At 34.4% G+C, this 22,513-nt stretch overlaps 3 protein-coding genes across 3 annotated transcripts in view; all 3 read right to left on the bottom strand.

The window, feature by feature from the left end:
• The window catches only part of LOC108740586 (cytochrome P450 4d2), a 31,506-nt gene extending 19,242 nt beyond the window's left edge, over nucleotides 1-12,264 (bottom strand). Inside the window, exons 1-6 of the mRNA XM_025975675.1 lie at nucleotides 12,261-12,264; nucleotides 11,903-12,118; nucleotides 11,415-11,788; nucleotides 9,630-9,870; nucleotides 8,813-8,992; nucleotides 7,885-8,044 (exon numbers count right to left, since the gene is read on the bottom strand). Of these exons, the coding sequence (XP_025831460.1) occupies nucleotides 7,885-8,044; nucleotides 8,813-8,992; nucleotides 9,630-9,870; nucleotides 11,415-11,788; nucleotides 11,903-12,118; nucleotides 12,261-12,264 (1,175 nt within the window). The remainder of the gene's footprint in view (nucleotides 1-7,884; nucleotides 8,045-8,812; nucleotides 8,993-9,629; nucleotides 9,871-11,414; nucleotides 11,789-11,902; nucleotides 12,119-12,260) is intronic.
• Nucleotides 1,133-5,957, bottom strand: LOC112903935 (cytochrome P450 4c3-like). Its single transcript, XM_025975671.1, has 2 exons — nucleotides 5,680-5,957; nucleotides 1,133-1,823 (listed from the first exon to the last, which is right to left on the bottom strand). The coding sequence occupies exons 1-2, from the start codon at nucleotides 5,840-5,842 to the stop codon at nucleotides 1,618-1,620; spliced, it is 369 nt and encodes a 122-aa protein (XP_025831456.1). The 5' UTR covers nucleotides 5,843-5,957; the 3' UTR covers nucleotides 1,133-1,617.
• Nucleotides 12,265-13,013: 749 nt separating the features above from the next.
• The window catches only part of LOC108740600 (cytochrome P450 4C1), a 10,566-nt gene continuing 1,066 nt past the window's right edge, over nucleotides 13,014-22,513 (bottom strand). Inside the window, exons 2-5 of the mRNA XM_025975674.1 lie at nucleotides 16,514-16,714; nucleotides 14,455-14,640; nucleotides 13,944-14,340; nucleotides 13,014-13,071 (exon numbers count right to left, since the gene is read on the bottom strand). Coding sequence (XP_025831459.1) covers nucleotides 13,014-13,071; nucleotides 13,944-14,340; nucleotides 14,455-14,640; nucleotides 16,514-16,697 — 825 coding nt within the window. The 5' untranslated portion in view covers nucleotides 16,698-16,714. The remainder of the gene's footprint in view (nucleotides 13,072-13,943; nucleotides 14,341-14,454; nucleotides 14,641-16,513; nucleotides 16,715-22,513) is intronic.

Raw genomic sequence — 22,513 nt, 5'->3', positions numbered from 1 at the left:
GTAGTTCTTTTATAAAATAAAATTTCCAATTATTCGCGTTAACAATGCCTGATTCTTCAGATTGGCTGCGGCATTAATAAATTTGTGTAAAAATACTCTGTTGTTTGTTAAACAAAATCGACAGTCAATATTGAAACCCAGATGAGAAATAAATTTTCTTTTAACAAATCAAACGTTTGCATATTGTTAAGCATTATCTATACGTTATAATATTGTTATTATTATTATTTTCATACAATAGGCACTGGTTTGCCAATACCGCTTACATTTTATTTAAAACTATCTCTAACCCATCCTTGTTAGATGCTAACACTGCTATATTATCTGCAAATCTAACCATACTAATCTTTTGCCTCTATATATATATTTATATATATATATCCCTACAGTTGTGCTGTCTTTAATAATATTGATCACGTCTTCTATGTATAGATTAAATCTTTGTCTGATTCCCTTCCTAATATTTACTTCTCTACGTTGCTGCTCCAGCTTTATAACTGGCTGTTGCTCTTTCTTTGTACAAACTAAGTATCACTCTTCTATCTATATAACTCATCCCTACATTTTTGTCCCATTTAATATTGTCAAAAGCATTTTGTACGCATTTTTTCTTTTTTCTATCGTTTTCTCTATTGTTACCCGTAAAGCTAGAAAAGCCTTCCGCGTTCCTCTACTTCTTCTAAACCTCAATTAAACTTCCCCTTATAGTTCTTCCGCCTTTTTTTTACAATTACAATAATAAAATAATATTGATTTTTCTTTTCTCCATTTACTCGAGATAAAAATGTTGAGTCTCTCAGAGTCTCTGAAAGCGAGACTCGAGTCTCCGTCTCTCATCGAGTTTTTCTGGTGTCGCTGAGAAAGACTGTCAAGAGATTGTCAAAAAAAACATTTAGCGTCTCTGAACGAGAGACTCGAGTCGTTCATAGAGAGATACTCATTTCGTATCCAGTCTCTCAATAAGTGTCTTGATAGACATGGTTAAAATTTTCTAAGTTCAACATATTTCAGAGATCCCAGTCTTTCTTCGAGAGACTCGAGTCTCTCAATTTTTCATTTTTATTAATTCAGTCTCTCTCTCCATAAAAACACCTAGGCAATAACTGAGAGACTGTGAAAGACTGTGAGAGAGTGGAGAGAGACTGAATATTTTTGTCTAGGGTAACGACAACTTTTGAAAAATAACACGTATTAATTTTTACATAAAAGTGCAAATAGTAAATTACGTCGATATGTTAAGTAACCCTGACATTTGTATTTGGGATAACACTAAATCCAGTAACCGAAATTTTCTAGTAGGAGAGAGGGTTTTAAAACAAGACGGTTAAATATAACGGAATATAAGTGATGTTAACGGGGAGATCAAGTAAACATTTGAATTTAATTAAACGTTGTAAAGAACATCATATTTCAGTTGCTACTAGCTCGAAAGGAGTGGATTTTTCATGGAGATCCTTTTTTTTAATAATAGAAATCAGTTTATATTAATAATTAATGATTAATGTCCAAACATTTGTTGCTATCTCTCCAGCATGTGTCTAAGAATTCGCCAGGACCCAGTACAATAATTATGTTTTGAATGTGCTACTTTAGGAACTAAATAAAAAAAAAAAATAATCAACCGGTGCTGACGAGCAGTCCTTGTCCCAACCATTTGTGAAGAAACTTGTAGTTGACAGATTTGTCTAAAATCTTGGTCGAACTTAAAATGAACTGTACCAATTTATGGTCGGATACAATAATGTGGGGTTCTTGGAATCCGAAACTTATCTGGTAAACATCGCCATATTTGTTCTTACATTCCAACAACTTCGGTAGAAAAGCTTAAAGACAAAAGAAGAATAATAAATAAATAAATAAATATAAATATCTCTATTCTTTTGTTTAACGATGCATACATATTTAAAAACATCTATAAATCGAAAAAAAAATTTTTTTTAGTCAATAGCGCACACGAGGCTCAAGTGGCGCTATTATTGATAACTGTGTTATCGAATGAGTTACACATATTCTTTTTGTAATAATAAATGCATGTAAATATACCATGATAATGACAAATTTCAGTGTCATTATTGACTAACAATTTTAAACAATATAAGATAGATAAAGAGACATAAATATGGATGACACTTCTTGATACATTCAATAAAAGCTAAAAGAAAAAGATAAATTTTAATCAAGTTTATTTTTATTTAAAAAAATACATTCGCATTTATTCTCTTCAATTATTACAAAACAATTGAATTGTAGTAAAATAAACTGAAAAAAGTAAGCACAAATAAAAAATTAATCAATATATGTATTGTGCGCAACATTAATGGGTCATATCTCGTTCCCCAAAGGTCGAAGAATATGCTCTTTTTATTGTAGAATTGCGTGAACTTTTTGTATCTCGGTTATTTATTGTTGTAAAATCGTGCAATATAAAATAACACAATTACATTCGTTTATAGCGAAAATTGTACCTATTACTCATTATAGGAAACAGATTGAGGTATCATTAACTACGTAACCAGACCCTTGCTTTCTTTGAAGGTGAAATTTTCACTTTTTTTTTTTATAGCAAAATAGAATTCTGCAGGAAATTAATGTTCAATCAGGCTGAAGTTTTAGTACCTACAGTTATTCGATATGGTGAGTACTACCTAACACTTTACAGTATAAAAAGATCCGGAATTAAAACCATTGTTTATTATAAATAACTCTATAAACCGCGATTTTCAGCGGTTCTTTGTCATTTGTTTAAAAACTATTAAAACAATACAACATGCAATTGACGTATCAGGATTCAGTTTACATGTATACCTACATTTTTTATACCTGTATACTATAGAACTTTTTAACGTAAATTTGTATTGTCAAAATTGTGTTAGCATTTCTAAGAAGAAGACATTTTAGATTTCCTAGACAAAGATAAAATAAAATAAAACAAATAGAATCTTAAACCGGATGATATGCTTTCTGCCATGTTTTTTTTTAATTAATCTTAAAATCTTATAACCCTTCATAATTTATTGGTTCAATATCATAAAGTGTTGCAAATTATGTTGCTATTACAAATTATCATGTAATACAAATTTAATTATACCGTGACATACATATCTACGTTAAATTCATAATACAGGTACCTACATGTTTAAGTTAAATAATATTAGCTTCTGTGATAATTCAGTTTCATTTAATTTTCAACAAAGGATTTTACATGTAGGATTAAACGAGTTTATACTATAAGAATACTTTACTGGTTTAACCGTTTTTTTGTTTTACTTTGAAGATACTTAAATCACTGAAATGTCACAGAGTGACGTCATGCGCGAACTGATTTAAAATGCGAACACGCATCGATCGAGCAAACTCACTCGCTTCCATAAAATTGTGTTGTTCAAATGAACAGAGAGCAAGTTCTAGGGTTATTGTTATTCCGTTGTCGAATAATAAGGGATAGAAACAGTCGACTGATCTGGATTCGTTCAACTAATAAAAGAATAGATGAGGTTGGTACCTTCTACAGTCTACACCCTATTTGATAAATGAGGCAGGATGCAAGAGAGGATGTTTGGTTAAAAATGTTTTTATTTATGTGACCACTAGTTCAAGATGATGGTGAAGATGGTAAAACGTCTATCGGCTGTGTAATGTGTAAACTCTAATGTACTTCAGCGGGGTACATCGGTATACTGAGGGGATACCCTCAGTACGTTTTATTTATCGTGGTGGGACATGGCTTGCCGTTAGCTCCCTTGGCGAGTGATTGAAATCCGTTCGATCAACGCGCGGAGATCGAAACTACCACTATCAGTTCTATGCAGTACCTAAGATCACCTGGAACCTTCTTGAGCGAGCGGAACTTATCTAATCCCTGCCAGTCTTAGCACGCTGGAGGAGATACGATGGCAGAAGATGCTACTGTGTCACCTCTATCCCCACATACAAGATCAATTACTGCTCCTGTTAATACAATCTCACGTCGGCCGAACAGGCCGGAAAGATCCGGATCTCTCTTAGTACCCAACCGAGCGGCATGGCCTAGAGGTCTAGACCATTGCTTAGCATTCGGGAGGACGCCGGTTCGATTCCGGGTCCGTCTGCCTTGGTCCAAGTTTTTCTGTGGTTTCCTTGGATCACTTAGGCAAACGCTGAGGCAGTAATATTCCACAGATAATCTTTCACTCTCTTCTGTCTTCATTTCGTCCGTCTCATCTTTCTCACCCGAACCACCACCCACCCATTCCCACGATTCCTGAAAGCAGGCTGAAGAGGGCCTTCTGCCCTACCTTTCGACATAATCCGGAGGGACTGCCCGCCCACCAGCATTACTGGCTGGTGGGAATGAAACACCCAAAAGTTTTTTTTTTTTTTTTCTTAGTACCAATCAACATTACTAGTGAGATGTTCGTAGAAACTATAACAAAACTGATGCTATCCTGATTCGGTTTTAAAGACCATTGTCGATTAGAATTACTGGAAGTGTTTCGATAGCACGAGAGGCGAGCTGTTTTAAGTCGTTCCATCTCCGATACTGTTTGTGCTGGACGCCACATGGGGCTAGCGAAACGTTGGAAAACAACTCCAATCGACGACGCCTTTTAAACCTGAGTTAAAACTAACTTTGAGTGTTTAATTCCCACCAACCACTAATGCAATGGGCGGGCAGTCTCTTTGGCCTACGCCGGAAGGTAGAGCGGAAGGTCCTCCTCATCCATCTTTCAGTAATCGTGGGCACGAGTGAGAAAAATGAGAAGGACGAATTGAAGACAAAATAGAATGGAAGATTGTCTATGGAATATTACTGTCCCAGCTTTTGCCTAAGTGATCCAAGGAAACCATGGAAAGATTTGGACCAAGGCTGACGGACCTACTATCGAACCGGCGTCCTTCCGAATGCTAAGCAATCGTCTAAACCTCCAGACTATGCCAAGCATCAGCTTATCTATTGACCGCAAAAAATTTGCCAATTTATCAAAGTATGGCAGCCCCTTCCAGTCTGATTATTTCGCCAACCCCAAATCGCTATTTGTGCTTAATATACTGCAAATCAGTGGGGGTACAGTTGGAACGGTGACGTCGGTAATTCCTCCACTCGGAAAAATCGCCATGTATGCAATCGGTCTTATACTGAATTAGAAGACACCGCAACTACTACCGTGCATGTCCTGCTTCTTTGGAAAGTTTGAGACTCTGTCCATCCACACTGGACTTCTATACTTATCTCTCTCTCTCTTTTGATTAAGGGTTTGTTCAATACATTTTATCCTAAATGATTCCGATGTAAAACCTTGGTGATATGACTTCTTCTAGTTATTCCAAACGTAATTTTCCTGGCTTATCATTAAGGGCAATGCAGAAGCGTGCATTATATTCATTGCGTGGGCTAAGTAACTGCACGCAGTGATGTGTAAACAGTCATTTTCCGCAAATAAACACTCTTGCTATATGGTATATTACGAGCACATAAAATATGATAAATTATCTTATTGTCTTGTACATGCATTTAATGATAACTGTATGTACACGCAACCTAATTTCATACATAAATATGTATTATGTACATACATAAGGAAAACTCGTTTAACTCAATTGAAACATGTGAAAGTTGTCTCGCAACGAAATCCGCGTAACTACTTTGAATTGTACTATTTTCATAACAATATAATTAAATAAAATATTGTAAATACATACCAACTGAATTTCTGAAGTCGAGCGCATTTCCTAATACTGGTATTCGTTGCGGGCCTGGTATCTTTCTTAGATAAATAATATATCTAAATTGCACTATTAGCCACGATAAAACAGCAACAACTAAAACAGTAATTAAACCGAACACTATTAATGCCAGCACCATGTTAACGGTTCGGCGTCACTCGCACGAAAGAGTGGAATTACAGAAAAATTTCTGTTACCAGGTTCTTTTAATGTGAAGGTTGGTCAATTACTTATTATCTGGCGTACAAGTGCGTGCTTATACAAATACGATGACTTGCACGGCACGTGAATGCAATATTTAACAATAAGTCTGAACATCAATTTCAATACGAAAGTAGCTTTGCTTTCTTAGTTGCCTAGCTGTATATAAAAATTCCGAATTTTACAGTTTGGCATCGACATACATTTATTTCAATTGCAAATATTCTCCTGTATTTGGCACTAATGGTGATACACGTGTTGCACAAATAAGGTTACAGTTGTTGGTCTATGTACGGTAAAAGGTAATCAAAATCGTTGTAGTACCTATTACGCTAAAGTTCTTTAATTATAAAAGCAGAAATACAGAAAAATTGCTATTGTGAACTGTACAGCAAGTAAAGCCGACAATGTGCCACGTTATATGAATTCAATTTTATTGACCTTGACAGTGAGATCGTGTTAAATCCAAAATGAAGCAGATTCATTGCGAGTATCGTGATGGACCGATCACTGAGGCTTTCCAAAATTACTGGATGTAGCAAACATTTTACTATTTTCATAACATTTATGCATTAAGAGAATTGATAAAAGATGTGTCGTTAGATCACTATATAGACTTCGATACAATTTGATCTCATACAGGCTCTTCTGATTCAAATGGATTAGGACTTTCAGGGAATCCTTTGTGCTGATAACATTGTCTCCTCTATTTCACATTTATTGTAAAACAAACTCAGGAAAAGTTACAAAACTTTATTTAAAAACCACAATAATTATTTTGATAGGTGTTAGGGATAGGGGATTTAAACTAGAGCGTTCTCGCTATCCTTTTCTTGCCGAATGCGTTCACCCTTTTTTGGTCTGCTACTACACTGTCTTTTCTTCAAATAGAAGAATAGTGAAGCACCGTTCTTCCATGTTTTTCAAAATGCAAAAATTGTTTATCTATAGAACAACATGGTCATGACTTACACCTAAGGTATTATTCTAATAAGGGGTATATATTATTTTTCTTAAGGGCGGATAAATGATTAGATTAGCCTCTCGATACTTTAAATTGTTCATATAAAAACTGAACAAATTAATACTTTAAGAAAATGCTGCAATATAATTTGAAACTTCCTGACTAAGTTTACATTAAGACTTCAAATAAGTATACTATTATGTATGTGTACAAATCAGGAAGCAGAAGAAAATGCGACCAATGGGATCATTTTCTTATTTTGTTATTACATGTCATAACAATTGTGATTTTTGAAATTCTAATGGCATGCCATTATATTGAAATAAACAAATAAATACTCATCATAAACGGTAAATAAATCAAAACTCATATCTTAAAGCTCTACTAAGGCAATGAGCAGCAATCGCGATTCGCAAGCTACATCTGGCTCTTTGTGCTCTTGTGTATGACTCTGTCCACGATCTGACGATTAAAATCGCGATTGTCAATGATTTTTAGTCAGCTCTCACATGGATCAAAATGGAGCTGTAGAAGATGTGCTTCTGTGAGGGGATGATGAAAATAGGGTAAATAGAAAAGGTTAGAACTAAGGAGATATTGAAAGAGTAAGAGAACAAGAAGGGCGCTAGTTAAGTCAATAAGAAAAAGGAGAGATATTATGGTAATATACCTTCTGAGACATATAAAGGTCTTTTATAAAATTAATGGCTACAGTTATCAGTTATGGAAATAGCTAACTCCGGTTTTTGGGAAATATGAAGATTGACTCAGGATAGGAAGGGCTATGTCCATCCAGTCTTCTATCTGGAAAGTTTACTGACCCAAGCACTAATGTGTTAAGATTAAGAAAATAATAATTGTGTACTCAACATAATTCGTCAATTTTGTATTTATTTTACAGAACTAAATAAAAAAAAAGTCATTAACCAGTATCTATTGCTCTCACTAGCAAATCTTTTGTTTAAAAGGAATTCTAGTATAATAAATAAAAAATCATCCTAAATTCTATTATCTACTACTTCCTTTTCTCTATTTTTACGTGTATCCCATTTGCCGATTTTAAGGTTGTTTCGGGAGACAGCAGAAGTTCGTGAACTGGCTCAGCGGGGAGGATCTCGTAAACCCTTAAAATTTTCGAAATTGTAGCTTTCATTTCCAACATCGCAAATTTCTGTCCTAAAAGCATACATTAAAATAATTTCCTTTTGTACTGGCATCTACATAGGGGCCGTTCATAAAAAAGTCACCTTTTTAGAACTTTCCCTCTGTCTTCATCACGTTAAGTCACACTTTCACCGACCCTCTTAACAAAAATTATATAATGTGGCTCATACCCTTATAAATGATATCTTTAATTATCTCTACGAGAGGTGGTCCTTCGAGAAAATCACCCAAGCACATATGTTTATTTAGATGCTTTCAAATACTTGAGAATGAAATTTTATCGCAATGAAAAATTTTAAAAACTGCCGAGTTAAAAATAAAAAATGCAACGTGTAATTATACAACACGCCACTGAAGTGAAACAAATAAACATACCGGGATAGGGGTTAAGGAATTGGTTTAATGATATTATTTGTACACTATGAATTTAAATTTTACACTATACATGCCGGAGTTGCCTGTAACGAACGTTGCATTGAAGCGCGCTTACGGCTCATGTGATCCCCACTACGAACTCGACTACGTGGCCGAGTAGAAGGGGGACATCCGTTGCATGAATTCGTTACATAGCAACTAGCATGAAACGAACTTACCCTACCGTGCGTAAAGAAGTTTCACATCAATAAATTTTTACATTAATATTTGATATTGGTGAACTACGAACATTACAATTCCTTCAACCCCACCCCCCCTTGTCAGATTTCCCCATGCTTAGCAATAGCCCTCCCTTGCCCTTATTTGCGAACATGTTATGAACGACCCCTTAGGAGATTTACTCACCTATGCAATTTCGTGGTCCAGCACTGAACGGTATATAAGCGTAAGGAAACTGAACGTTTCGAGTCTTATATAGAAATCTATCTGGATCGAATTTTTCTGGTTCTGGAAATAAATCCGGATCTCTCATAATTCCAAAAGCAAATATCGAAAGTCGTGTTCCGCATGGTATAAGTGTATTTTCTAAAATAGTAATTAACAGTAAATATATGTCGATTTGCTTTCATTTAAATTCGGGTAAGTCTTGGTAACTAGGAAGTCAAATGAGTCAGGAAGTCACTTCTACGCTCGCGAATGAATAATTTAGAAACTCGAAAAAGGTTTTTAAAGGTGTATATTTGGAGCTCGGCCAGTACGGGTGCGAAACATGGACCGTGGGCGCGGCGGAAAAGAAAAGGTTAGATGCGTTCGAAATATGGTGGTACAGGCGAATGATGAGGATACCGTGGACAGAGAAGGTTACAAATGAAGAGGTATTAGAAAGAATAGGAGAACAGAAGACTCTATGGAAGCCAATAATAAATAGGCGAGTTTGGTTGGTAGGATACCTAGGCATGATGGTCTAGTCAGAGACATATTAAAGGCAGAAACAGGAATTAAGAGGAGTAGAGATAGTCCTAGATTAGATTACCGTTCGCAAATAGTTAAAGATGTAGAATGTTCTAGTTTTAGGGAAATGAGAAGATTAGCTCAGGATAGAAAAGAGTGGGGTGCGTGTCCAAACAATCTTAGAATTGACGACCTTATGATGATGAGACTTGGTGCAGTAATCAAAGAAAACTATTTAAACCGTTGTACAATGTAAATTATTACTGCTTACCATAAATAATATCTTCTGTTGCTTGTCTTGCAAATAAGGGTACTGATGGATATAATCGTAATGTTTCCTTTATAACTGCCTCTAAATATTTCATTTGCAATAAATCTGCATGGTTACAGGATCGGGAAGTGTCATCCGCGTATATCATATTAAGTTCTTGAATAATTTTCTCTTGCACATCCTTATGTTTGGACAGCATATAGAGAATAAAGCTAATTGCTGAGGCAGTCGTATCATGGCCCTAAAATTAGCGATTAAAATATTACTTTTCGAATTTCAAAAGATGCTCATTCTTTTTGAATAGGTAGATAAGAACACAAAAATACGAGGGCGGTTTGATAAATAACTTACTTGAGACACATTATGCGTCTCATTTTATCTCATCGTCAAGATAAGATACAATAACTGTCGAGAAAATGACGAAACGAAGCAGGACATTTCGTTTTATCAATCTTCTTTATTAAAAATATTAAATTTTAAAATAAAACGTTCAGGTTGTTGCATTATACCATCCTTTGAACCCAAAATGTTCGATAGAAGAAGAAATAAACGACTTACGATTTGAAACTGTGGAGACCGAAAAATCCCAGCTTACATTAGTTTGCACAAAAATGAAATTAATTGACTCATATACTATTTAGACTCTAAACTGCTCCAATTTATCGTAACAATTATAAGAAATATTTTGTGGTGCCATTTTTCTAGGAATTAGCTTTCGAGGAAAAGAAATGAAATAAACTAGAATTCATGGTGGGAAGTAATTAGTTTTTTTTAACTATAATGGGTGGTTCACGTCCTTCCTGTGAAATTGTTTAACTTTGACCAAACGAGTTTAAAGGTGGTAGAACGAACATCGACAATGCACTACATCCTGGTACTCCGAAATAAGTTATATAACACCCGAGATCATCGACAGTCAGTATTTTAGTTTTAGCCGCTGTAGACGAATTAAAATGCATAAATTAGCAACGGTCACGGGTATCTCAACCAAGCGGATTCGCATTATTTTGCATAAGGAATTGCACACGTTCAACCTTTCCACAAGATAGATGTTATGCCAAAGTAAAAACGAATTCGAAAATAAACTTCTCCCACCATTTGAAAGTGTTTGAAAAGAATCCAGTGAAATTTCTGCATCATTTTTTTACAATATCCATCTTATTACTCCATCCCTGTTAAGGGTGCTTTCTGATGTGAAAACATCCCAAGATAGACGAAACATAGATTCACAACTATTCCCCAAAAACGAAACATCGGTCAAGGCAGTAGATTAAACACAGCGAACGGGATTCAAAAAAAGATAAATGCGTTCTGCTCGCTGGAAAGATGATAGCGTCAGTTCTTTGGGACGCTAAAGGGATTTTCGCAGTTAACTACCTTGACAGGTGAAACACAATTACCAGATAATGCTGCATATCATTTTTTAACCACTTAGAAGTCAGATTAGCACAGGAACAATCGGGAAAGGTCAAGAAAAAGATGTTGTTTCGTTATAACATCGCAAAAACTGTCGAATCTTGATTTGAACTGCCTTTATATTTTGCTTATTCACCAGGTCATACAGAAAGTAAACAATTATTTTGAATGTCTCAACGAAGTTAATTCCATCGAAAGACTCGCGCAGTTGCAAAACAATTGGGATAAGTGTCTTGAACTTCGAGGGGACTACGTTGAAAAATAAAGTACATTATGAAACTCAAATAGTTTAATATCATCCCCAGTCACTTATTAAACCTTCCTCGTAAACTCGTAAAAGTCGTATAAAATATTAAATGTAATTCCTACCTCAAACATAAATGTATCAACCTCCTCCCTTAGATCAGTGTCCGATAACGGTTTTCCATCGACGGTAGCCTGAAGAAGTAAGTCTAAAAACGCAAGTTTCTTCTTTATACCGAGACATTCGTCTTGATTTGCAAGTGAACCGTTCGATAGCAATCGCTTTCTTTTCGTTTGGAGCACTGACAAGGTCAGATTGTGTAAAATTTTTAATGCCTTCTTCTCGCGCCTGTAAATGCTACTCAGTTTATAAATAAAGTCGTTTTGCAAGAATGGATTAAATGTCCTTTCCATTATTATCCTGCACATATCCTTTACACTTTCTACATATTCGGAATGAGCGTTTGTTTGTGCGTATACTTCAGTTCCTAATGCTGTTTCTACAAAATTAAAAATTTATTTATCCAAATTTTAACATAAAACAGAAGCTTTATGAAACATATTAAGGGATTCTAAATGCAAATCAGTGTAAATATTTTATAGATTACACTTACCACAGATTATATCAAGTGCCAATAATGTAACGTAAGGATATACGTCAAAAGAATTTTTCCCGACTTCTTGTTCAAATTTTTTAATAAGAATGCTACAGTTCTTTTCAAATACATCAATAAAGCTCTCTAATATTTTAAAATGGAATGCTGGCGTTATAATTTTTCTATGACTCCTCCACCTATAACCTTCAGAAGGCAAACTTTTATTTCTACATACTTATTAATTTAATAGCTTATATAACATCATAAAAATGAAAATTAAAAACAATTCTATTTAGAGGAATGAACGTTTCCAAGGCAGAAATATGGTTTCATGTTTTAGTAGGCATAAAACACTGAAGATGAAATAGAATAAAACCCATATCATGTATACTATGTCTGGTCAATATTCCACAATATTAAAAGGTAACATCTGAAGGCAGTGTAGAGTGCATCTCATGATAGCGCCGTAACGTAAGGGTGTAAAAGTATTGTAGCGAGCACGAGTGTATTTGTGTGCGATCGGGCACACGTGTGCGTGAACGGCTTATCGATTCGCCGACTAGCTGCGGGCGCCTTTCTTCATGTGCGTCGTATTTGTAAATGTGTGTGTAGTACCTGCGTTCTGGGAAAGCAGTTAAACAGTTCAAAGAAAAAATAAACTATCCGGATGTTTCCAGAAGGTTCCCGAAAGTAAACAAAAGAGTATTTAAGGGAAGAGACGATCAAGCAGGACATTTCGTTTTATCAATCTTCTTTATTAAAAATATTAAATTTTAAAATAAAACGTTCAGGTTGTTGCATTATACCATCCTTTGAACCCAAAATGTTCGATAGAAGAAGAAATAAACGACTTACGATTTGAAACTGTGGAGACCGAAAAATCCCAGCTTACATTAGTTTGCACAAAAATGAAATTAATTGACTCATATACTATTTAGACTCTAAACTGCTCCAATTTATCGTAACAATTATAAGAAATATTTTGTGGTGCCATTTTTCTAGGAATTAGCTTTCGAGGAAAAGAAATGAAATAAACTAGAATTCATGGTGGGAAGTAATTAGTTTTTTTTAACTATAATGGGTGGTTCACGTCCTTCCTGTGAAATTGTTTAACTTTGACCAAACGAGTTTAAAGGTGGTAGAACGAACATCGACAATGCACTACATCCTGGTACTCCGAAATAAGTTATATAACACCCGAGATCATCGACAGTCAGTATTTTAGTTTTAGCCGCTGTAGACGAATTAAAATGCATAAATTAGCAACGGTCACGGGTATCTCAACCAAGCGGATTCGCATTATTTTGCATAAGGAATTGCACACGTTCAACCTTTCCACAAGATAGATGTTATGCCAAAGTAAAAACGAATTCGAAAATAAACTTCTCCCACCATTTGAAAGTGTTTGAAAAGAATCCAGTGAAATTTCTGCATCATTTTTTTACAATATCCATCTTATTACTCCATCCCTGTTAAGGGTGCTTTCTGATGTGAAAACATCCCAAGATAGACGAAACATAGATTCACAACTATTCCCCAAAAACGAAACATCGGTCAAGGCAGTAGATTAAACACAGCGAACGGGATTCAAAAAAAGATAAATGCGTTCTGCTCGCTGGAAAGATGATAGCGTCAGTTCTTTGGGACGCTAAAGGGATTTTCGCAGTTAACTACCTTGACAGGTGAAACACAATTACCAGATAATGCTGCATATCATTTTTTAACCACTTAGAAGTCAGATTAGCACAGGAACAATCGGGAAAGGTCAAGAAAAAGATGTTGTTTCGTTATAACATCGCAAAAACTGTCGAATCTTGATTTGAACTGCCTTTATATTTTGCTTATTCACCAGGTCATACAGAAAGTAAACAATTATTTTGAATGTCTCAACGAAGTTAATTCCATCGAAAGACTCGCGCAGTTGCAAAACAATTGGGATAAGTGTCTTGAACTTCGAGGGGACTACGTTGAAAAATAAAGTACATTATGAAACTCAAATAGTTTAATATCATCCCCAGTCACTTATTAAACCTTCCTCGTAAACTCGTAAAAGTCGTATAAAATATTAAATGTAATTCCTACCTCAAACATAAATGTATCAACCTCCTCCCTTAGATCAGTGTCCGATAACGGTTTTCCATCGACGGTAGCCTGAAGAAGTAAGTCTAAAAACGCAAGTTTCTTCTTTATACCGAGACATTCGTCTTGATTTGCAAGTGAACCGTTCGATAGCAATCGCTTTCTTTTCGTTTGGAGCACTGACAAGGTCAGATTGTGTAAAATTTTTAATGCCTTCTTCTCGCGCCTGTAAATGCTACTCAGTTTATAAATAAAGTCGTTTTGCAAGAATGGATTAAATGTCCTTTCCATTATTATCCTGCACATATCCTTTACACTTTCTACATATTCGGAATGAGCGTTTGTTTGTGCGTATACTTCAGTTCCTAATGCTGTTTCTACAAAATTAAAAATTTATTTATCCAAATTTTAACATAAAACAGAAGCTTTATGAAACATATTAAGGGATTCTAAATGCAAATCAGTGTAAATATTTTATAGATTACACTTACCACAGATTATATCAAGTGCCAATAATGTAACGTAAGGATATACGTCAAAAGAATTTTTCCCGACTTCTTGTTCAAATTTTTTAATAAGAATGCTACAGTTCTTTTCAAATACATCAATAAAGCTCTCTAATATTTTAAAATGGAATGCTGGCGTTATAATTTTTCTATGACTCCTCCACCTATAACCTTCAGAAGGCAAACTTTTATTTCTACATACTTATTAATTTAATAGCTTATATAACATCATAAAAATGAAAATTAAAAACAATTCTATTTAGAGGAATGAACGTTTCCAAGGCAGAAATATGGTTTCATGTTTTAGTAGGCATAAAACACTGAAGATGAAATAGAATAAAACCCATATCATGTATACTATGTCTGGTCAATATTCCACAATATTAAAAGGTAACATCTGAAGGCAGTGTAGAGTGCATCTCATGATAGCGCCGTAACGTAAGGGTGTAAAAGTATTGTAGCGAGCACGAGTGTATTTGTGTGCGATCGGGCACACGTGTGCGTGAACGGCTTATCGATTCGCCGACTAGCTGCGGGCGCCTTTCTTCATGTGCGTCGTATTTGTAAATGTGTGTGTAGTACCTGCGTTCTGGGAAAGCAGTTAAACAGTTCAAAGAAAAAATAAACTATCCGGATGTTTCCAGAAGGTTCCCGAAAGTAAACAAAAGAGTATTTAAGGGAAGAGACGATCGCCGAGAGAAAGAGAAATAAATTGACCGTTGCAGAAGTGAATCCAGAAATACATTGACAGTGATAGCAGTGAAATAAATAGCGCAGTGAATAGTAATATATCAACAGTAGTGTAAATAAATAGAATAATTCATAACCTAAGTTTAGTAATAATTTAATAGTGTTTTTAAATTCTTTAATAATTAGTGTAAATAAAAGTTAATTTTGTTAAACCCACAAAATACAAAAACCAACGTGTGTGAGATAGCTCAATCCATATCTTTTTCTTGTACTTTCTTCACCTTTAATTTTTCCGGAGTACTAATCAGACATAGTGTACGTATGTTGAAAGAGGATCCTGCCTATATCGTATTTTTTACATGCCCTTTGTATTCGTAAATGATTATATTATTAAATTATTGCAGGGTATTTTCGGTTAAGTAAAAACCCGATTTGCGTGTTTCTATGTAACTTTTACCCACGATTTGGTCCATATTAAACAATCAAAAAATAACAAATGCATACATAAACGAAGATGGAATCCTATAGATTTCTCCCGACAACCTTCTCTTCGTTTCCATTAAGTCCCATCGAAATCATTTTAACCGTTTCGAGGATTAGTCGGTACAGACAGGCAGACAGACAGACAAAAGCTTTTGTAAGTTTGTTTGTGTCTTAATAGCACTATGTACACAAATGACATTCAATACGACTGCAACGTCATACGTGATCGGCAAACAACTTCCTTTTATCGAATGTATTTCAAATTGTTAACAACTTATAACAGAACTTCTCACAGAAATTTAGGCAAAATTAAGGTCTAAGAAACAACTCGGAATGCAGTTTAATATTTTATTACTTTATTCTGATTCGTCAGCAACTCAATATTTTTATTTGCAACATCAACATGAAATCACTTTTCGATTTTGACCTACTACAAATATCCTCAAATTAATGAGGAAAATATTTTTGTTGCTGTTGTCACCCCCCGCCGGGAATCGAACCAGGGCTTTGGTGCGTAAAGCCAAAGGTCCCGGGTAACAACAGCAATAAAAATATTTTCCTCATTAATTTGAGGAAATTTGTAGTAGGTCAAAATCGAAAAGTGATTTCATGTTGATGTTGCATATTAACATTAACCAGTATTAGTAATTAAAAACAATGTCTTAAGTTTCAATATTTTTAGTCATTCTTTACGTTCAAGACTTTTGAAGAAGTCACACTCTTGAACAAAATTAAAAGATAAATTATGTAGGATAGAACGTTTTATTCTATTCCACATAATTGTTATCCAGTTTCCTTTCAGAATAATTGAATAAAAAACATAAGTATTGTAAGTATGCAGTTTTGAAACGTATTAAACTAATTTACATACCTGCGCTAGTAAGGAGTCCCATTCCTAACCAACTATGAAGACATCTATAATCGGAACTTTTTTCTGTTATTGCTGTTGATCCAAGCAAAAATTCTAAAAATTTTGGATCGGTAATGGTAAGCGATGGTGCGCTAAATCCTATGTATATTGGATACATTCCTCCATATTTCTCTTTCATTTCCATTAATTTTGGTAGTATATCTAAAAATCTGAAGAGTTTATTTTGTGTTTACTGCAAATAGTTTTTATTATCGCAGGATAAAACTAAATAAACAGAAATTTGTAATAATAAAAAAATAAAGTACATGGTCAGTAAATTATCAAAACTATCAATGAATCTCAATTTTGAACTTATGCAGTTTGTATAAAACACATATCTGAGCGCAAGTTCATGTAATATCAGGTTACTGGTAGTATATTGTCATCTACTGGTATTTATTATTAAACGCAGATTTTCACATGCTTGACAAGAGACAAGAGACGAAACTACGATCTACTTGATAACTGTATCTACTACAATCTACGGAGCAGTTTACATATGTATCGGATTGTTCGGGAAGCCATTTCGTTTTTTCTCGACAGAGAATTTAATTGTATTCTTTTGCACCCAACTTCACATTTAAGCCGTATAATTTTTATATGCTTTGAGAGCTCATATAGCAAGGCTTGTGTGTGAAAAATTCTAATTAATTCTACGCAGTTTTGCGACATATCTTATTGTTTTACTACAGAAAGGGTAAAAATGCTGTTCAAGCCAGAAAGAAATTGACTGATGTGTATGGAGAAGGTGTGTTGACAGTACGCCAGTGCCAGAACTGGTTCGCTAAATTTCGATCCGGCAATTTTGATGTCGAAGATGCACAAGGCCGGTTGAAGCTAATAAAGACGCGATAAAGGCATTAGTTGATGTGAACCGGCGAATAACAACACGTGAGATCGGATTGAGGTTAAATTTATTATCAAATTCAACAGTTTATGACCACTTGAAAGGCCTGGGATAATCCTCGAAGCTCGATGTATGGGTTCCCCATGTTCTCACAGAGAGAAAATCTGTGTCGCCGCATTGACGTCTGCGATTTGTTTCTCAAACGTCACGAAAATGATCCGTTTTTGAAGCGCATCATCACTGGGGACGAAAAATGGGTTGTATACAACAATGTCAAACGCAAGAGGTCATGGAGCAAAAAAGATGAACCGGCTCAAACCATTTCCAAAGCCGATATTCACCAAAAAAAGGTGATGCTGTCTGTTTGGTGGGATTTTAAAGGAATCGTTTTTTTTTAGCTTTTACCGGATAACACAACGATTAATTCGGAAGTCTACTGTCATCAGCTGGACAAACTGAATGATGCACTTCAACAGAAAAGGTCAGAACTAATCAACAGGAAAGGTGTAGTGTTTCACCAAGACAACGCGAGACCTCACACAAGTTTGGTCACTCGCCAAAAGCTTTTACAGCTTGAATGGGATACAATGCTACACCCACCATATTCTCCAGACCTGGCACCATCGGATTATTATTTGTTCCGGTCACTCCAAAATTTTTTAGACGGTAAAACCTTCACCTCAAATGAGGAGGTCAAAAACCTCCTCGATCAGTTTTTTGCCAGCAAAGACCAAAAATTTTATGAGCGTGGAATTATGCTACTACCAGAATGATGGCAAAAGGTGTTGGACCAGAACGGTCAATATATAATTTAATAAAGTATTTGTTTATAATACGAAAACTGTCTTTCATTTCCACAAAAAAAAAACGAAATGACTTTCCGAACAACCCTATAGGATCATTTATCTTGAGAAAATAAATTAACTGAATCTCATACACTTTCAATAATCTTTCCGATAAAAAATGGAGGTATGCCTTCGAAGGAGAAATAAGTCGGTGGATGGCCTTGATTGTGAACTTGACCGTGGTCTTGGTCTTCGAGATTATTTAATGATCAAATCCTTCTTTTTAAATCAGAATTCATATTTTTGATCCCAAAAACAAAAAAAGCGGAAAGTTATATAAAATGCCCTTAAAGTTGATTTGTTTTCAATCATTCAGTCCTTATCCATTTGAAATTAAGAACAATGGAATATACGAATTATCTTGGTCGAATCTCCATATCTCGGAAAAAGTTATGACTAAATTTCGTATGTTTTTTTTAAAATGGGTAGTCAACTGGGGACTTTAAGGGGGGCAACTACCCCGATTATTAGGAGTGGGTATTCAAAATTCAATCTGTTTTTTTATGGGAATACATATTTTTGATCGCATAAATGAAAACAGTAGAAAATCTTGTAATCAAAAATTAACTTGAAATTGGTTTGTTCTTACCTCTGGTTAAGAGTGAAGGGAGTTTGTGATTACTATATTTTCTGCCGATTCCACTGTTCAGAGTCAAAAATATGCATTTACTTTTTCAAAAACCTCAGATGACCTGAAAGATCATGGTTGAGGTCACATTGAAGGCCATCAGAACATTTGTCTAAATTTTATCCCAAAATAATAAGATTTAAATAAGATGCATACGCATTTCGGATATTAATCTAATTATTCTTAACGTACAAACGTTTCTCCTCCTATCAATACAGATGTCAAAAATATAAAAAAGTGATATCACCTGCAAATGACTTCCAAGATCAAGGTGAAAGTAACGTTCAAGATCGCCAACTGATTACCTTTTCAAAAGCATTGAACTTTTATCTAAAATATTTTCTAAAATAATGAGATTCAATCAAGATATTTTACTGTTTCAAGATCTCATCCTGTATAGGTGATAGGCACTTAAACCAAATTTATAAATTTAATCAACAAAGGAAAAGACTTCACATAAACAAACATTTTTAAATTAAAGGTATAAAATATGCTTTATTGGTGCATCATTAATTTGATATATTCGTTTTGGACACGAAATCGTGCGACGCCGTTTCTTTTTGATTTCTTTTCAATATCGGATTTTCTTTTAATATTAATAAATAACTATTTCGGTCATTGTAGGTACTATTGACGGTTGTAAAGTTTTGCTTGGATCAAAACCCGCGTCTTTGGATTATCTACAATACGTAATTATTTCACCTGTTAATTACGATACCTATAATTTGACTTTTAATGGAGGAAACGTTTTAGTTTTTGAAACGTTTCCATAATTTAATGATAAAGAAAAACATAAATGTAATGTTGTTTCCAAAGTTTCATATATTGCAATTTACTGCAACATTATTTCACTATACTGATGTGGTGTTGATTTGATTGATTTTAAATCATCAATTCATAAAGTTATAGTACCTATAATGAAAAATATTATAGGGAATTACAATAGAAGTTTGAGAAACTACGTTCAGTTATTATTTATTATCAAATTGTAAATAAGTATGCACTCTAATATCAATTATCTTTTTAATTTATTTTTTTTTGTTTCCATAAGCGTAACACGTAATACCTGTACATTCTAAGATGTTTTCTATGTATCACATTTAATACATCCTCAGCTAAACAAAGCGAGAGTAAATATTAGTGATAAAAAGTGTGTAAATTTTTTACTACGTCGTAATTTCGTTGATTTTGTATAAAAAACTAAGTAGAAAGAAAAATAAATGAATACTTAAAACGCGTAAATTAAAAAAGAATTACAGTAAAAAGTATGATGCATTAAGTAAACCAAACTTAAAATAAATACTGTTAACAAACTTCCGGACAGAAATCCTCTAATATGTATTTTATATATGGGTGAGTATATATGATAAAGGTATTTTTAGTGACCCCAGAAAAAAGTTATGTTTTTGAATTAAAATTAAATGTCTCTCAACTTCATAATGTGTATGTATTATGGACAAGATGATCAACTATTTTTTTAAAGTCTTATAAGCCTCAGGCTCTGTACTTTTTAGTTTTCTCTCTCCATATTTTTCTAATAGTTCGTTGTTCCCTTTTGAGTCATATCTTTCATACTTTTTTTGTCCAATTTCCTTTTTTCTTTGATATCTCAGCTTTTCTTTTTTTTAACTGGCCATTCTTTACTGGATTGTTTTTTCTTTTCTCATAACGTAATCTTTCAACTTCACATTTTTTTTCTCAGCCTTTTTTCCCACGTTTTTTTTTTTTTAATTTTTGTACAAGGCAATAAATTAATTGATTTTCTGAAAGATTTCTGATGGGGCCGTTACAATTCCAATACTGTATATTGACCCATATGCGTTTTTTAACTATTTTTAACATGTAATAAATTTTTCGAATTGTTTTATTGTTCCAATATATTGATTTTCGAAAAGTTGAGAAATAAGGTTTTGTTAAGTTTCGATACGTTTCCATTATAAAAATGCGGAAACAGATGCAGAAGCGGATGTGAGAATGTATGCGGAACTTCCGTAATTACGGAAGCGGTAGCAGAAGACTATTGCAACACTAGATCTAGATCTGTACGCGCTAATACAGCGTACTTTAATCGCCCATTCTATTGGCGCTGTCGTGGTAAATCGACAAAGTAAGAATCGCCACGTAAGTGCCTCCACTGTGACTTGGAAGTAGTTAAGAGTAAAGGTAAGCGCACTCGTCGGAAGAAGCGACATGAATGCATTTGAAGATGAATTCAATTATATATTCATTGAAATAATACACGAAGTGTTCCATACGAAAAAAACCAAATACAGCGTATTCGAAGTTTGACATGTTGAATGTAAAATTTTAAAAACCATCTATGCGTTTACGACACTGAAGTTACAATTCCAGATGTGCGTAAATTCAAGCTGACAAACCATAATATATGGTTGAATAATTCGAAATTATGTATGGCGATGCAATTTTCAATGCTTGTCTCGATTTATTCATTATATAATGCCAACGAAAACTCATTGTACATAACTAATATTCTATTAATGCAACTTGTATTTTCAAACTATAAAATTTAAAACCCTGTAATTATGAAATATTATTATAATGAACCATCAACGTTCCCGCTCGTTATGTGATCCAAGCAAAACCATAATTAAAATAAGTAATAATTATTCATCAGCACCCGCAATTAATCACCTGCAACATAAAATAAAAAAAAATCATCGTAGTAAGTGCTGTAAACTTCGGTTTTTATCTAGAAGACGTATTCTTTGTTAATTAATGGAAAATATAGAAACGCAATGTTCAATACACGCGAAAAGAAACATGGCATAATCATCATCACAAGGTTATGAGTACGACACGCACACCAGCATTCCTTCCTATCCTGATTTCTGTTTATCAAAAGCCCCGTGATAACCATTGTTTTATGTCCGTCGCTTTTTCCATCCCGATCTATTTGATTTCCTAGATAGCAAGAATTTGTGACTTCTACAATTTTTACCCTCACAGTCAATAGTTAAATTGGAAAGCTTCCTATCCTGAGCTAAACTTCGCATTTCCCTAAAACTAAAACAAACCACATCTTTAACTATTTGCGAACAGTTATTTAATCTGGGTCTACCTCTACCCCTCCTAACTCCTGTTTCTGCCTGTAATATGTCTCTGACTAAACCTTCATGTCTGAGAAGGTGTCCTACCAACCTATCTCGCCTATACTTCCATAGAGTCCTCTGTTCTCCTATTCTTTCTAATACCTCTTAATTTCTAACCTTTTCTACCCAATTTATCGTCATCATTCGCCTATAACACCACGTTTCGAAAACTTCTAACCTTTTCTTTTCCGTCGCGGCCACTGTCCATGTTTCGCACCCGTACAACGCCGCGATCCAAACATACACCTATAACAGTCGAATCCTAAAAATTTCGAGCACCGGTAACGTCCGGGACAAAATAACTTCCGGTTTTCTGCCGATCAAGGAATTAACGGGTATCGGCGGCTTTGGCGTCCGTGTAAAAGGGACAATGTACGGAATTTACTCTTGTGCCCTACTATTTTAAAAACTATTCTTTCTGTTTCTACTTCAAATATGTTTTCTGAATTTTTTGTTAAAAAAATTATTTCTACAACATTTTCTAGGTATTGATGTGTTCCCTACTTAAATCGATTTATTATTTCTTTTTAA

The sequence above is a fragment of the Agrilus planipennis genome, unplaced genomic scaffold (assembly GCF_000699045.2).
Source record: "Agrilus planipennis isolate EAB-ADULT unplaced genomic scaffold, Apla_2.0 scaffold250, whole genome shotgun sequence".
Taxonomy (NCBI): Eukaryota; Metazoa; Arthropoda; class Insecta; order Coleoptera; family Buprestidae; genus Agrilus; species Agrilus planipennis.
This window is presented reverse-complemented; position numbering and strand designations above follow the sequence as displayed.